Source organism: Melanerpes formicivorus, unplaced genomic scaffold (assembly GCF_026170545.1).
Source record: "Melanerpes formicivorus ecotype bairdi unplaced genomic scaffold, bMelFor1.0.p_v2 SCAF_220, whole genome shotgun sequence".
NCBI lineage: Eukaryota > Metazoa > Chordata > Aves > Piciformes > Picidae > Melanerpes > Melanerpes formicivorus.
The window spans coordinates 124556-139248 of NW_027142572.1; the positions used below are offsets into that span (position 1 = coordinate 124556).

General features: G+C 62.2%; 1 protein-coding gene and 1 long non-coding RNA gene across 3 annotated transcripts in view; one reads left to right on the forward strand and one right to left on the reverse strand.

The window, feature by feature from the left end:
- APMAP (adipocyte plasma membrane associated protein) overlaps nucleotides 1–14693 on the forward strand; it is a 35752-nt gene that overhangs the window by 4548 nt on the left and 16511 nt on the right. Inside the window, exon 1 of one of the 2 annotated variants that reach the window (XM_068169760.1) lies at nucleotides 600–735. The exons of the other annotated variant lie outside the window; for it this stretch is intronic. Within the exon in view, the coding sequence (XP_068025861.1) occupies nucleotides 710–735 (26 nt within the window). The 5' untranslated portion in view covers nucleotides 600–709. Of the gene's footprint in view, nucleotides 1–599; nucleotides 736–14693 lie in introns of those variants that run through there. 2 annotated transcript variants of the gene reach the window in all.
- On the reverse strand, nucleotides 11616–12907 carry LOC137458090 (uncharacterized). The gene is made up of 2 exons (XR_010991567.1): nucleotides 12848–12907; nucleotides 11616–11992 (listed from the first exon to the last, which is right to left on the reverse strand). It is a non-coding gene; the product is annotated as an uncharacterized lncRNA (long non-coding RNA).

Consider the following 14693-nt stretch of genomic DNA (forward strand, 5'->3'; position numbering starts at 1 on the left):
CATCTGCTAGCTGAGAGATTTTGAGGGGCTAGGAAGGGCCTGGACTCAGCTCTGAGGAGATAAATCAATTAAATGTGCCATGGACCCACCACCAGATGCCGAAAGCAGGAGCAGGGATTTCAGGTAGGTGTCAGAGAGCTTGGCTGGGACCAGCACAGGCCAGCCCTGGGCTTCAGACTCCAGCACAGCTGACTGCAGTTAGCTACAGGTGGCGCTTGTTGCACCACAAGCAGTATAAAGAGGGAAGTTTGCTAGGGAGGGACATCTTCCTGCTGGGGCTCCTCCTCAGCCTGCCTGCTGAGGACTGCCAGCCTGCCTGCTGAGGACTGCCAGCCTGCCTGCTGAGGACTGCCTGCCTGCCTGCCTGCTGAGGACTGCCAGCCTGCCTGCTGAGGACTGCCTGCCTGCCTGCCTGCTGAGGACTGCCTGCCTGCCTGCCTGCTGAGGACTGCCAGCCTGCCTGCTGAGGACTGCCTGCCTGCCTGCCTGCTGAGGACTGCCTGCCTGCCTGCTGAGGACTGCCTGCCTGCCTGCTGGGAGCATCACTTTCTAGACTTTGGTCTTCATCTGGGGAATTCATTAAATCCCCTTTCACCCTGTGGGGATTCTCTCCTGCCCCTCTCTCTCTGCTGGGAAGATGTCCTCAGGGGATAAGGCAGCTGCTGGAGGCTAGCCCTAGGCTCAATGAAGATTCTACAAGCCCAGCTGGATGCGGGCCTCTGTGGACATGGCAAGGTAAGCTGGGCTGGGCTGGACTTGCGCCGCTGCTTGCTGGGCTGGGCTTGGCTGGGCTGGACTTGGGCCTCTGTTTGCGGACTGGGCTGGACTTGCGCCGCCGCCGCTGGCTGGACTTGCGCCGCCGCTGGCTGGACTTGCGCCGCCGCTGGCTGGACTTGCGCCGCCGCTGGGGTCGCGCCGCTGTTTGTGGGCTGGGCTGGGGTCGCGCCGCCGCCGCTGGCCGGACTTGCGCCGCCGCTGGCCGGGCTGGATTTGGGCCTCTGTTTGCGGACTGGGCTGGGCTTGCGCCGCCGCTGGCTGGACTTGCGCCGGACTGGGGTTGCGCCGCCGCTGGCTGGGCTGGACTTGGGCCTCTGTTTGCGGACTGGGCTGGACTTGCGCCGCCGCCGCTGGCTGGACTTGCGCCGCCGCTGGCTGGACTTGCGCCGCCGCTGGCTGGACTTGCGCCGCCGCTGGCTGGACTTGCGCCGCCGCTGGGGTCGCGCCGCCGCCGCTGGCTGGACTTGCGCCGCTGCTGGGGTCGCGCCGCTGTTTGTGGGCTGGGCTGGGGTCGCGCCGCCGCCGCTGGCCGGACTTGCGCCGCCGCTGGCCGGGCTGGATTTGGGCCTCTGTTTGCGGACTGGGCTGGGCTTGCGCCGCCGCTGGCTGGACTTGCGCCGGACTGGGTTTGCGCCGCCGCTGGCTGGGCTGGACTTGGGCCTCTGTTTGCGGACTGGGCTGGGGTCGCGCCGCCGCCGCTGGCTGGACTTGCGCCGCTGCTGGGGTCGCGCCGCCGCCGCTGGCTGGACTTGCGCCGCTGCTGGGGTCGCGCCGCTGTTTGCGGGCTGGGCTGGGGTCGCGCCGCCGCCGCTGGCCGGACTTGCGCCGCCGCTGGCCGGATTTGCGCCGGGCTGGGCTTGCGCCGCCGCTGGCCGGGCTGGATTTGGGCCTCTGTTTGCGGACTGGGCTGGGCTTGCGCCGCCGCTGGCTGGACTTGCGCCGGACTGGGCTTGCGCCGCCGCTGGCTGGGCTGGACTTGGGCCTCTGTTTGCGGACTGGGCTGGGGTCGCGCCACCGCCGCTGGCTGGACTTGGGCTGGGCTGGAGTTGCGCCGCTGTTTGCGGGCTGGGCTGGAGTTGCGCCGCCGCTGGCTGGACATAGGCTGGGCTTGCGCCGCCGCCGCTGGCTGGACATGTGTTGCGAGAAGGGGCCGCTATACGACCAATGTGATCAGCGGAATCCAACTTTATTGAGCATCAGACACATCTTATATACGGTTTACTATAATTATGCCCACTTGGCGACATATTATTGGTTACTCTCTAAAAGGTTACATCATTGTTTTCACAACTCTGTGGAATTCTTCTGTCCGGCCTAATTGCGCTCTTTCCCAGATCTCGCCTCCTCCTTATCTTGCTTGCCTCCCTTCTCAGGGGCAGCTGGACTTCAGCATACCAAGCAATCAGCGCTTTCTCACAGCTCCTGCTCCACCACTATATTATCAACAGAGAATCCTTCAAGGCCTGGATTGCACAGGTGTTCCTGGGACCCAAGTCCCCTCTTGCTCAAAACAAACCCCAACAGACATGGGCTGGGCTGGGGTCGCGCCGCCGCCGCTGGCTGGACATGGGCTGGGCTGGGGTCACGCCACCGCCGCTGGCTGGACTTGGGCTGGACATGGGCCAGGCTTGCACCGCCGCTGGCTGGACTGGAGCTGGGCTGGAGTTGCGCCACCGCCGCTGGCTGGACTGGAGCTGGGCTGGAGTTGCACTGCTGCTTGGTGAGGTAGGCTGCACTTGTTTTTGCGGGGCAGGGCTGGGCTGCACTTGTGCTTCTGCGTGTGGAGCTGTGGGCCCCTTGTGCTGCTGTGGGCTGGGCTGGAGCTGCGCCGCCACCGCCGCTGGACTTGGGCTGGGCTGGAGCTGCGCCGCCACCGCCGCTGGACTTGGGCTGGGCTGGAGCTGCGCTGCCGCCGCTGGCTGGACTTGGGCTGGGCTGGAGTTGCATTGCCGGTGCTCGCTGGACTTGGGCTGGAGTTGCACCGCTGCTTGCTGGGGTAGGCTGCACTTGTGTTTGCGGGGCAGGGCTCGGCTGCACTTGCGCCTCTGCTTGTGGGGGTGGGCTTGGCTGCACTTGCGCCTCTGCTTGTGGGGATGGGCTGGGCTGCACTTGTGCCTCTGCGTGTGGAGCTGTGGGCCCCTTGCGCCGCTGTGGGCTGGGCTGGACTTGCCCCGCTGTGGGCTGGGCAGGACTTACGCCTCGGCAGGCGGGGGTGGGCTGCACTTGCATTTGTGTTTGGGGTGGGCTGCACTTGCGCCTCTGCGTGCTGGGGCGGGCTGGCCTTGCACTTGCGTTTGCTAGGGTGGGCTGGAGTTGTGCTGGGGTGGGCTGTGCTTGCACTTGCGTTTGCTGGGGCGGGCTGCGCTTGTGCTGGGGCGGGCTGCACTTGCGTTTGCTGGGGCGGGCTGCGCTTGCACTTGTGTGTGCTGGGGTGGGCTGCGCTTGTGCTGGGGTGGGCTGGACTTGCACTTGCGTTTGCTGGGGTGGGCTGCGCTTGCACTTGCGTGTGCTGGGGTGGGCTGCACTTGCGTTTGCTGGGGTGGGCTGCGCTTGTGCTGGGGTGGGCTGCACTTGCACTTGTGTGTGCTGGGGTGGGCTGCGCTTGTGCTGGGGTGGGCTGCGCTTGCACTTGTGTTTGCTGGGGTGGGCTGCGCTTGCACTTGCGTTTGCTGGGGTGGGCTGCGCTTGCACTTGCGTTTGCTGGGGTGGGCTGCGCTTGTGCTGGGGTGGGCTGCGCTTGCACTTGCGTTTGCTGGGGTGGGCTGCGCTTGCGCTGGGGTGGGCTGGGCTTGCACTTGCGTTTGCTGGGGTGGGCTGCGCTTGTGCTGGGGTGGGCTTTGCTTGCACTTGCATTTGCTGGGGTGGGCTGCGCTTGTGCTGGGGTGGGCTGCGCTTGCACTTGCGTTTGCTGGGGTGGGCTGGACTTGCACTTGCGTTTGCTGGGGTGGGCTGCGCTTGCACTTGTGTGTGCTGGGGTGGGCTGCGCTTGTGCTGGGGTGGGCTGGACTTGCACTTGCGTTTGCTGGGGTGGGCTGGACTTGCACTTGCGTTTGCTGGGGTGGGCTGTGCTTGTGCTGAGGTGGGCTGCGCTTGCACTTGCGTTTGCTGGGGTGGGCTGGACTTGCACTTGCGTTTGCTGGGGTGGGCTGCGCTTGTGCTGGGGTGGGCTGCGCTTGTGCTGGGGTGGGCTGCGCTTGCACTTGCGTTTGCTGGGGTGGGCTGCGCTTGCACTTGCGTTTGCTGGGGTGGGCTGCGCTTGTGCTGGGGTGGGCTGCGCTTGCACTTGCGTTTGCTGGGGTGGGCTGCGCTTGTGCTGGGGTGGGCTGCGCTTGCACTTGCGTTTGCTGGGGTGGGCTGCGCTTGTGCTGGGGTGGGCTGCGCTTGCACTTGCGTTTGCTGGGGTGGGCTGCGCTTGTGCTGGGGTGGGCTGCGCTTGCACTTGCGTTTGCTGGGGTGGGCTGCGCTTGCACTTGCGTTTGCTGGGGTGGGCTGCGCTTGCACTTGCGTTTGCTGGGGTGGGCTGCGCTTGCACTTGTGTGTGCTGGGGTGGGCTGCGCTTGTGCTGGGGTGGGCTGCGCTTGCACTTGCGTTTGCTGGGGTGGGCTGCGCTTGCACTTGCGTTTGCTGGGGTGGGCTGCGCTTGCACTTGCGTTTGCTGGGGTGGGCTGGACTTGCACTTGCGTTTGCTGGGGTGGGCTGCGCTTGTGCTGGGGTGGGCTGCGCTTGCACTTGCGTTTGCTGGGGTGGGCTGCGTTTGCACTTGCATTTGCTGGGGTGGGCTGCGCTTGCACTTGCGTTTGCTGGGGTGGGCTGGACTTGCACTTGCGTTTGCAGGGGTGGGCTGTGCTTGTGCTGAGGTGGGCTGCGCTTGCACTTGCGTTTGCTGGGGTGGGCTGCGCTTGCACTTGCACTTGCTGGGGTGGGCTGCGCTTGCACTTGCACTTGCTGGGGTGGGCTGCGCTTGTGCTGGGGTGGGCTGCGCTTGCACTTGCGTTTGCTGGGGTGGGCTGCGCTTGCACTTGCGTTTGCTGGGGTGGGCTGCGCTTGCACTTGCACTTGCTGGGGTGGGCTGCGCTTGTGCTGGGGTGGGCTGCGCTTGCACTTGCGTTTGCTGGGGTGGGCTGGACTTGTGCTGGGGTGGGCTGCGCTTGCACTTGTGTGTGCTGGGGTGGGCTGCGCTTGTGCTGGGGTGGGCTGCGCTTGCACTTGCGTTTGCTGGGGTGGGCTGGACTTGCACTTGCGTTTGCTGGGGTGGGCTGTGCTTGTGCTGGGGTGGGCTGCGCTTGCACTTGCGTTTGCTGGGGTGGGCTGGACTTGCACTTGCGTTTGCTGGGGTGGGCTGTGCTTGTGCTGGGGTGGGCTGCGCTTGCACTTGCGTTTGCTGGGGTGGGCTGGACTTGCACTTGCGTTTGCTGGGGTGGGCTGTGCTTGTGCTGAGGTGGGCTGCGCTTGCACTTGCGTTTGCTGGGGTGGGCTGCGCTTGCACTTGCACTTGCTGGGGTGGGCTGCGCTTGTGCTGGGGTGGGCTGCGCTTGCACTTGCGTTTGCTGGGGTGGGCTGCGCTTGCGCTGGGGTGGGCTGCGCTTGCACTTGCGTTTGCTGGGGTGGGCTGCGTTTGCTGGGGTGGGCTGCGTTTGCACTTGCGTTTGCTGGGGTGGGCTGCGCTAGCACTTGCGTTTGCTGGGGTGGGCTGCGCTTGTGCTGGGGTGGGCTGCGCTTGCACTTGCGTTTGCTGGGGTGGGCTGCGCTTGCACTTGCGTTTGCTGGGGTGGGCTGGACTTGTGCTGGGGTGGGCTGCGCTTGCACTTGCGTGTGCTGGGGTGGGCTGCGCTTGTGCTGGGGTGGGCTGCGCTTGCACTTGCGTTTGCTCGGGTGGGCTGTGCTTGCACTTGCACTTGCTGGGGTGGGCTGCGCTTGTGCTGGGGTGGGCTGCGCTTGTGCTGGGGTGGGCTGCGCTTGCACTTGCGTTTGCTGGGGTGGGCTGTGCTTGTGCTGAGGTGGGCTGCGCTTGCACTTGCGTTTGCTGGGGTGGGCTGCGCTTGTGCTGGGGTGGGCTGCGCTTGCACTTGCGTTTGCTGGGGTGGGCTGTGCTTGTGCTGAGGTGGGCTGCGCTTGCACTTGCGTTTGCTGGGGTGGGCTGTGCTTGTGCTGAGGTGGGCTGCGCTTGCACTTGCGTTTGCTGGGGTGGGCTGCGCTTGTGCTGGGGTGGGCTGCGCTTGCACTTGCGTTTGCTGGGGTGGGCTGCGCTTGCACTTGCGTTTGCTGGGGTGGGCTGCGCTTGTGCTGGGGTGGGCTGCGCTTGCACTTGCGTTTGCTCGGGTGGGCTGTGCTTGTGCTGAGGTGGGCTGGGCTTGCACTTGCGTTTGCTGGGGTGGGCTGTGCTTGTGCTGGGGTGGGCTGCGCTTGCACTTGCGTTTGCTGGGGTGGGCTGTGCTTGTGCTGAGGTGGGCTGCGCTTGCACTTGCGTTTGCTGGGGTGGGCTGCGCTTGCACTTGCGTGTGCTGGGGTGGGCTGCGCTTGTGCTGGGGTGGGCTGCGCTTGCACTTGCGTTTGCTGGGGTGGGCTGCGTTTGCACTTGCGTTTGCTGGGGTGGGCTGCGCTTGTGCTGGGGTGGGCTGCGCTTGCACTTGCGTTTGCTGGGGTGGGCTGCGTTTGCACTTGCGTTTGCTGGGGTGGGCTGCGCTTGTGCTGGGGTGGGCTGCGCTTGCACTTGCGTTTGCTGGGGTGGGCTGCGCTTGTGCTGGGGTGGGCTGCGCTTGCACTTGCGTTTGCTGGGGTGGGCTGCGTTTGCACTTGCGTTTGCTGGGGTGGGCTGCGCTTGTGCTGGGGTGGGCTGCGCTTGCACTTGCGTTTGCTGGGGTGGGCTGTGCTTGTGCTGAGGTGGGCTGCGCTTGCACTTGCGTTTGCTGGGGTGGGCTGTGCTTGTGCTGGGGTGGGCTGCGCTTGCACTTGCGTTTGCTGGGGTGGGCTGGACTTGCACTTGCGTTTGCTGGGGTGGGCTGTGCTTGTGCTGAGGTGGGCTGCGCTTGCACTTGCGTTTGCTGGGGTGGGCTGCGCTTGTGCTGGGGTGGGCTGCGCTTGCACTTGCGTTTGCTGGGGTGGGCTGCGTTTGCACTTGCGTTTGCTGGGGTGGGCTGCGCTTGTGCTGGGGTGGGCTGCGCTTGCACTTGCGTTTGCTGGGGTGGGCTGCGCTTGTGCTGGGGTGGGCTGCGCTTGCACTTGCGTTTGCTGGGGTGGGCTGCGTTTGCACTTGCGTTTGCTGGGGTGGGCTGCGCTTGTGCTGGGGTGGGCTGCGCTTGCACTTGCGTTTGCTCGGGTGGGCTGTGCTTGTGCTGAGGTGGGCTGCGCTTGCACTTGCGTTTGCTGGGGTGGGCTGTGCTTGTGCTGGGGTGGGCTGCGCTTGCACTTGCGTTTGCTGGGGTGGGCTGTGCTTGTGCTGAGGTGGGCTGCGCTTGCACTTGCGTTTGCTGGGGTGGGCTGCGCTTGCACTTGCGTGTGCTGGGGTGGGCTGCGCTTGTGCTGGGGTGGGCTGCGCTTGCACTTGCGTTTGCTGGGGTGGGCTGTGCTTGTGCTGAGGTGGGCTGCGCTTGCACTTGCGTTTGCTGGGGTGGGCTGCGCTTGTGCTGGGGTGGGCTGGACTTGTGCTGGGGTGGGCTGCGCTTGCACTTGCGTTTGCTGGGGTGGGCTGTGCTTGTGCTGAGGTGGGCTGCGCTTGCACTTGCGTTTGCTGGGGTGGGCTGCGCTTGCACTTGCGTTTGCTGGGGTGGGCTGTGCTTGTGCTGGGGTGGGCTGCGCTTGCACTTGCGTTTGCTGGGGTGGGCTGTGCTTGTGCTGAGGTGGGCTGCGCTTGCACTTGCGTTTGCTGGGGTGGGCTGCGCTTGCACTTGCGTTTGCTGGGGTGGGCTGTGCTTGTGCTGGGGTGGGCTGCGCTTGCACTTGCGTTTGCTGGGGTGGGCTGCGCTTGCACTTGCGTTTGCTCGGGTGGGCTGTGCTTGTGCTGAGGTGGGCTGCGCTTGCACTTGCGTTTGCTGGGGTGGGCTGCGCTTGCACTTGCGTTTGCTGGGGTGGGCTGTGCTTGTGCTGGGGTGGGCTGCGCTTGCACTTGCGTTTGCTGGGGTGGGCTGCGCTTGCACTTGCGTTTGCTCGGGTGGGCTGTGCTTGTGCTGAGGTGGGCTGCGCTTGCACTTGCGTTTGCTGGGGTGGGCTGTGCTTGTGCTGAGGTGGGCTGCGCTTGCACTTGCGTTTGCTGGGGTGGGCTGCGCTTGCACTTGCGTGTGCTGGGGTGGGCTGCGCTTGTGCTGGGGTGGGCTGCGCTTGTGCTGGGGTGGGCTGCGCTTGTGCTGGGGTGGGCTGCGCTTGCACTTGCGTTTGCTGGGGTGGGCTGTGCTTGTGCTGAGGTGGGCTGCGCTTGCACTTGCGTTTGCTGGGGTGGGCTGCGCTTGTGCTGGGGTGGGCTGGACTTGTGCTGGGGTGGGCTGCGCTTGTGCTGAGGTGGGCTGCGCTTGCACTTGCGTTTGCTGGGGTGGGCTGGACTTGCACTTGCGTTTGCTGGGGTGGGCTGTGCTTGTGCTGGAGTGTTTGCCTATGTGTAAGCCAGAATCTTGCACAGTGCCAGATTTGTGTTTGGCACGGTGCCAGATTTGCGTTCGCGGGAATTTTTTGGCACGGTGCCAGATTTGCGTTCGCGGGAATTTTTTGGCACGGTGCCAGATTTGCGTTTGGCACGGTGCCAGATTTGCGTTTGGCACGGTGCCAGATTTGCGTTTGGCACGGTGCCAGATTTGCGTTCGCGGGAATATTTTGGCACGGTGCCAGATTTGCGTTCGCGGGAATTTTTTGGCACGGTGCCAGATTTGCGTTCGCGGGAATTTTTTGGCACGGTGCCAGATTTGCGTTTGGCACGGTGCCAGATTTGCGTTTGGCACGGTGCCAGATTTGCGTTCGCGGGAATTTTTTGGCACAGTGCCAGATTTGCGTTTGGCACGGTGCCAGATTTGCGTTCGCGGGAATTTTTTGGCACGGTGCCAGATTTGCGTTCGCGGGAATTTTTTGGCACGGTGCCAGATTTGCGTTCGCGGGAATTTTTTGGCACGGTGCCAGATTTGCGTTCGCGGGAATTTTTTTGGCACGGTGCCAGATTTGCGTTCGCGGGAATTTTTTGGCACGGTGCCAGATTTGCGTTCGCGGGAATTTTTTGGCACGGTGCCAGATTTGCGTTTGGCACGGTGCCAGATTTGCGTTCGCGGGAATTTTTTGGCACGGTGCCAGATTTGCGTTCGCGGGAATTTTTTGGCACGGTGCCAGATTTGCGTTTGGCACGGTGCCAGATTTGCGTTCGCGGGAATTTTTTGGCACGGTGCCAGATTTGCGTTCGCGGGAATTTTTTTGGCACGGTGCCAGATTTGCGTTCGCGGGAATTTTTTGGCACGGTGCCAGATTTGCGTTCGCGGGAATTTTTTGGCACGGTGCCAGATTTGCGTTCGCGGGAATTTTTTGGCACGGTGCCAGATTTGCGTTCGCGGGAATTTTTTGGCACGGTGCCAGATTTGCGTTCGCGGGAATTTTTTTGGCACGGTGCCAGATTTGCGTTCGCGGGAATTTTTTGGCACGGTGCCAGATTTGCGTTTGGCACGGTGCCAGATTTGCGTTCGCGGGAATTTTTTGGCACGGTGCCAGATTTGCGTTCGCGGGAATTTTTTTGGCACGGTGCCAGATTTGCGTTCGCGGGAATTTTTTGGCACGGTGCCAGATTTGCGTTCGCGGGAATTTTTTGGCACGGTGCCAGATTTGCGTTCGCGGGAATTTTTTGGCACGGTGCCAGATTTGCGTTCGCGGGAATTTTTTGGCACGGTGCCAGATTTGCGTTCGCGGGAATTTTTTTGGCACGGTGCCAGATTTGCGTTCGCGGGAATTTTTTGGCACGGTGCCAGATTTGCGTTTGGCACGGTGCCAGATTTGCGTTCGCGGGAATTTTTTGGCACGGTGCCAGATTTGCGTTTGGCACGGTGCCAGATTTGCGTTCGCGGGAAATTTTTGGCACGGTGCCAGATTTGCGTTCGCGGGATTTGTTTGGCACGGTGCCAGATTTGCGTTTGGCACGGTGCCAGATTTGCGTTCGCGGGAATTTTTTTGGCACGGTGCCAGATTTGCGTTCGCGGGAATTTTTTGGCACGGTGCCAGATTTGCGTTCGCGGGAATTTTTTGGCACGGTGCCAGATTTGCGTTCGCGGGAATTTTTTGGCACGGTGCCAGATTTGCGTTCGCGGGAATTTTTTTGGCACGGTGCCAGATTTGCGTTCGCGGGAATTTTTTGGCACGGTGCCAGATTTGCGTTTGGCACGGTGCCAGATTTGCGTTCGCGGGAATTTTTTGGCACGGTGCCAGATTTGCGTTTGGCACGGTGCCAGATTTGCGTTCGCGGGAAATTTTTGGCACGGTGCCAGATTTGCGTTCGCGGGATTTGTTTGGCACGGTGCCAGATTTGCGTTTGGCACGGTGCCAGATTTGCGTTCGCGGGAATTTTTTTGGCACGGTGCCAGATTTGCGTTCGCGGGAATTTTTTGGCACGGTGCCAGATTTGCGTTCGCGGGAATTTTTTGGCACGGTGCCAGATTTGCGTTCGCGGGAATTTTTTGGCACGGTGCCAGATTTGCGTTTGGCATGGTGCCAGATTTGCATTTGCACAGTGCCCCAGGGGGAAGGGGCAAGTCCCGCCCTGCCCGGAAAAGGGAAGTCCTGCCCCGCCCCAGGGGGAAGGGGAAGGGCCAAGTCCCACCCCGCAGGGAGGGGGAAAGGGGAAGGGGCAAGTCCCACCCTGCCCCGGGGGGAAAGGGAAGGGGCAAGTCCCACCCTGCTCCAGGGGAGGGGGAAAGGGGAAGCAGCAAGTCCCACCCCGGGGGGAGGGGGAAAGGGAAGGGGCAAGTCCCACCCTGCCCCGGGGGGAGGGGGAAAGGGGAAGGGGCAACTCCCACCCTGCCCCGGGGGGGAGGGGGAAAGGGGAAGGGGCAACTCCCACCCTGCCCCGGGGGGGAAAAGGGAAAGGGGAAGGGCAAGTCCTGCCCCGGGGGGGGGGGGGGAAAGGGGAAGGGGGAAGTCCCACCCTGCCCCGGGGGGAGGGGGAAAGGGGAAGGGGCAAGTCCCACCCTGCCCCGGGGGGAGGGGGAAAGGGGAAGGGGCAAGTCCCGCCCCAGGGGGGAAGGGGAGGGGCAAGTCCCACCCCGGGGGGGAAGGGGAGGGGCAAGTCCCACCCCGGGGGGGAAGGGGAGGGGCAAGTCCCACCCCGGGGGGGAAGGGGAGGGGCAAGTCCCACCCCGGGGGGGAAGGGGAAAGGGGAAGGGGGAAGTCCCACCCTGCCCTGGGGGAAAGGGGAGGGGCAAGTCCCGCCCCGGGGGGGAAGGGGAAGGGGAAAGGGGAGGGGCAAGTCCCGCCCCACAGGGAAGGGGAAAGGGGAAGGGGCAAGTCCCACCCTGCCCCGGGGGAAAGGGGAGGGGCAAGTCCCGCCCCGCCGGGAAGGGGAAAGGGGCAAGTCCCACCCCCAAACGCAGAAGGTTCAAGTGCATGGTGGTGTGCCTGCAGGCTGGCCCTCAGCAGTGCACATCGCCTCCTGACATGGGAGGCCCAACTCCAGCCCACCCTCCTTCAGCTTGGGGCCAGTGTTTGTGACACTGTGCAACTCCAGCCCAGCCCTTCCCCCTGCACGCCCAGCCTCCTGCAACCCCCCACCCTGCCTTTCCGAGCTCCCATATAGCCCAGCCCAACCCTGGTGGCGGGAGCAGGAGCCCAACCTCTTCCCCAATATAAGCACAAATTGTGAAAAAAAAAAAGAGTCAGACACAGAAAAGCAGCAAAGTAGTTTAGAGAGCAGTTTCACAGCAGCTCGAATCTCACCCTGAGCTCCTCCAGTGTGGAACTTCTCTTAGCCTTACACTTGTGCTGCCCTAGCTTCACTTCACAAGAGCATAGGGAAAGTCTCTCTGCAGCCTTCCTGTAGGCAGCTCTTCAGGTACTGCAAGGTCTCCCAAACTCTTCTCCCAGCTGAGCACCCTCAGCCTGGCTCCAGCCCCTGCATCACCTCCTCTGGACTCTCTGCCACAGTTCTGTGTCCTTCTCCTGCCTGGGACACCAGGCCTGGAGGCAGTGCTGGCGGCGAGGGCTCAGCAGCTCAGAGCTGAGGGGCAGCATTTCCTGGCTTGCCCTGCTGCCCACACTCTTCTGGCTGCAAAAGAAAAGAGCAACAGTTACAGGACAACTCTTCCTCTCCCCCCAGGCCAGGCAGGGACAGATTCTCAGTTTCCTAAGAGGGCAAACCACAAAGTGTGATCCTCCAAACCCTTGTCCAGGTGCAAATCATTTGGCCCCCAGGGGCAATGTTCTTCCTTCCACCCTGGCTCCTATCTGCCTTGTGGAAGCTCTCTGCCCTCCCGTCAGTGCCTTTGCCTCTTGAGAGTTGCTTTACAAACTGTGTTCCAGCAGCTCTTTGCCCCGAGGCTTTGGAGCTTTGGCGCAGAGGGGGTGGGAGCCGCTGCCCCTGGGGCACCGCAGCCACCCTCGCCAGGGCCGGCAGCCTGCCCCGCACTGCCTTTTGCCCCCACAGGCACCGGCTCCTGCGGGCTCTCCCCAGCTGTTTGGAGCACAACGCAGGGGCTGAGCACACAACTAACATCCATTAGCAGCACCCGGGGGGGAAGGAGGCACAGAGCTGGGGGAGCAGCTACTGCCCTCTGCTCCTATGGCACCGGGAGGGAATGGGGTACGGGGTGGGGGGGAGGTGCAGCAGTTCTTCCACCCAGCACCCGCAGGGCAGTTCCAAGTGCTCGTGGAACTGCTAAGGGCACAGCAGCTTGGCCACCCTCCGCACCAGGACAGCGGAGGTATAAACAGGGCCCCGGGCTCCTAGTGCCTGCATTGAGCCTGTGCCTGGGGCTGACCTCCAGCAGCTGCCTTATCCCCTAAGGACATCTTCCCAGCAGAGAGGGGGGCAGGAGAGAAGCCCCACAAGGCAAAAGGAAAGGGGACTTAACAAACTCCCTAAACAAACGCCAAGGTAAAGACTAGAAAAAGCGATACTCACAGTAGGGAGGAGCAGCAGGCACAGCCCGCAGGAGCAGGCTGAGGAGGAGCCCCGGCAGGAAGTGCGAGCACAAGCTGCCCCTCCCAGCACACTTCCCCCTTTATACTGCCTGCGGCGCAACAAGCGCCACCTGTAGCCAACTGCAGTCAGCTGTGCTGGGGTCTGCAGCCCAGGGCTGGCCTGCGCTGGTCCCAGCCAAGCAGGACACCTACCTGAAATCCCTGCTCCTGCTTGCGGCATCTGGTGGTGGGCCCATGGCAAATTGAATTGATTTATCTCCTCACGTGGTGGGTTAACGCCTTTTTCTGAAAACAAAAGGAGAAAGCAGGGGGGAGGGCTTGTGGGTATTTTACCCTCCCTCTGTTCCCCTCCCCCCTCCCTGCCCAGCTAGGGTATAAAAAGCAGGACATCATAGCTGTTGGAGTTCCTTTTTGCCTCCTGCCTCTGCTGGAGGAGAGCTACTGCAGCTGCCCTCCTGCTCCTCAGCCACGTGGCCGGACCTGATCCTTCTCCCTGCTGCCTCTGCGCCTCCTCAGAGAAAGACTGGTTTTGTATTATTCTTTTCTGTCCCACTCCCATCCATTCTTGTTCCTTGCCCTTGTGAAACTTTTTTTCCCCCTGTTATTGTTATATATATATAATTTGAAGAAAAAATTTATTTGCCTCTCTACTTCCAAGCTGACTCCAGATTGTTGTTTAGTGGATTTGCTCCTTACCCTTTTTTTTTCCCTCTCCCTGTTTGGAGGGAGGAGGGGGGGGGGGGAGTGGGGAAGAGATGCTCAGCCTTTTCCCCATTTGAGCTTTTAACTCTCAGTTAAGGCTCAAACCACCACACCTCAGAGCTGAGTCCAGGCCCTTCCTAGCCCCTCAAAATCTCTCAGCTAGCAGATGGTGCCAAGCATACTCCAGCAGCAAATGCAGCTCACCTGGGAAACATCTTCCCAAGTGGATGCCCCACCCATCTAGTGAGGGTGACTCAAGCTGACCACATTTTACACAGAGATACAGGGTCAGAGACCCTGACCTTGCCAGGAGCGCTGCGGGGAGGCTTGGCGCGTGCCGCGGGCAGAGCACGCAGCGGCATCCATCCTTACTGGAGACGCCGAGCTTTTAGCTGCTTGCCTCCTGGGTGCCGTGTGGCACACGCTGGCAATTTCACCGACTGGGAGCTGCCAAACCAGGATACAGTGGTGATGTAAGCTTTTACTACAAGAGTTCTTCTTCCAACTCCTTCCAGTACCTGAAGGGGCCTACAAGAAAGCTGGGAAGAGGCTTTTGACAAAGGCTTAGTAGTGACAGGATGAGAGGCAATGGGTTGAAGCTTGAGGAGGGCAGACTGAGACTGGAGATTAGGAAGAAATTCTTTCCAGTGAGGGTGGGGAGACAGGGAACAGGCTGCCCAGGGAGGCTGTGCATGCCTCCTGCCTGGGGGTGTTCAAGGCCAGGTTGGATGAGCCCTCCAGCAGCCAAGTCTACTTGAGAGGCATCCTGCCCCTGGCAGGGGGTTGGAGTAGATGATGTCTGAGGTCCCTTCCAACCCAACCCCCTCTGTGATTCCAGCTCCATTTGGGGGCAGACGCAGAGAAGGAGAACTGAGCGTCAGGTCTGCGGCTGCAGAACCTTTCAACCATTATTGGAAGCCCAGAACCTAGAGCACTTCCTCAGCAGCAGTGTTCGCTGCAGGACACTCCTGTTTGGGAGACACACAGCCTGGTCAGCAGCAGCCCCAAGCCACCACAGGTCTTACCTCCCTTCCTGTGGGCTTGTGGCTCTCTGCTTCTGAGGAGACCATCAGGGGCTTAGTTTAGGTTTTCTGTCACACATGGAAAATGAGGCTCATGGTCAA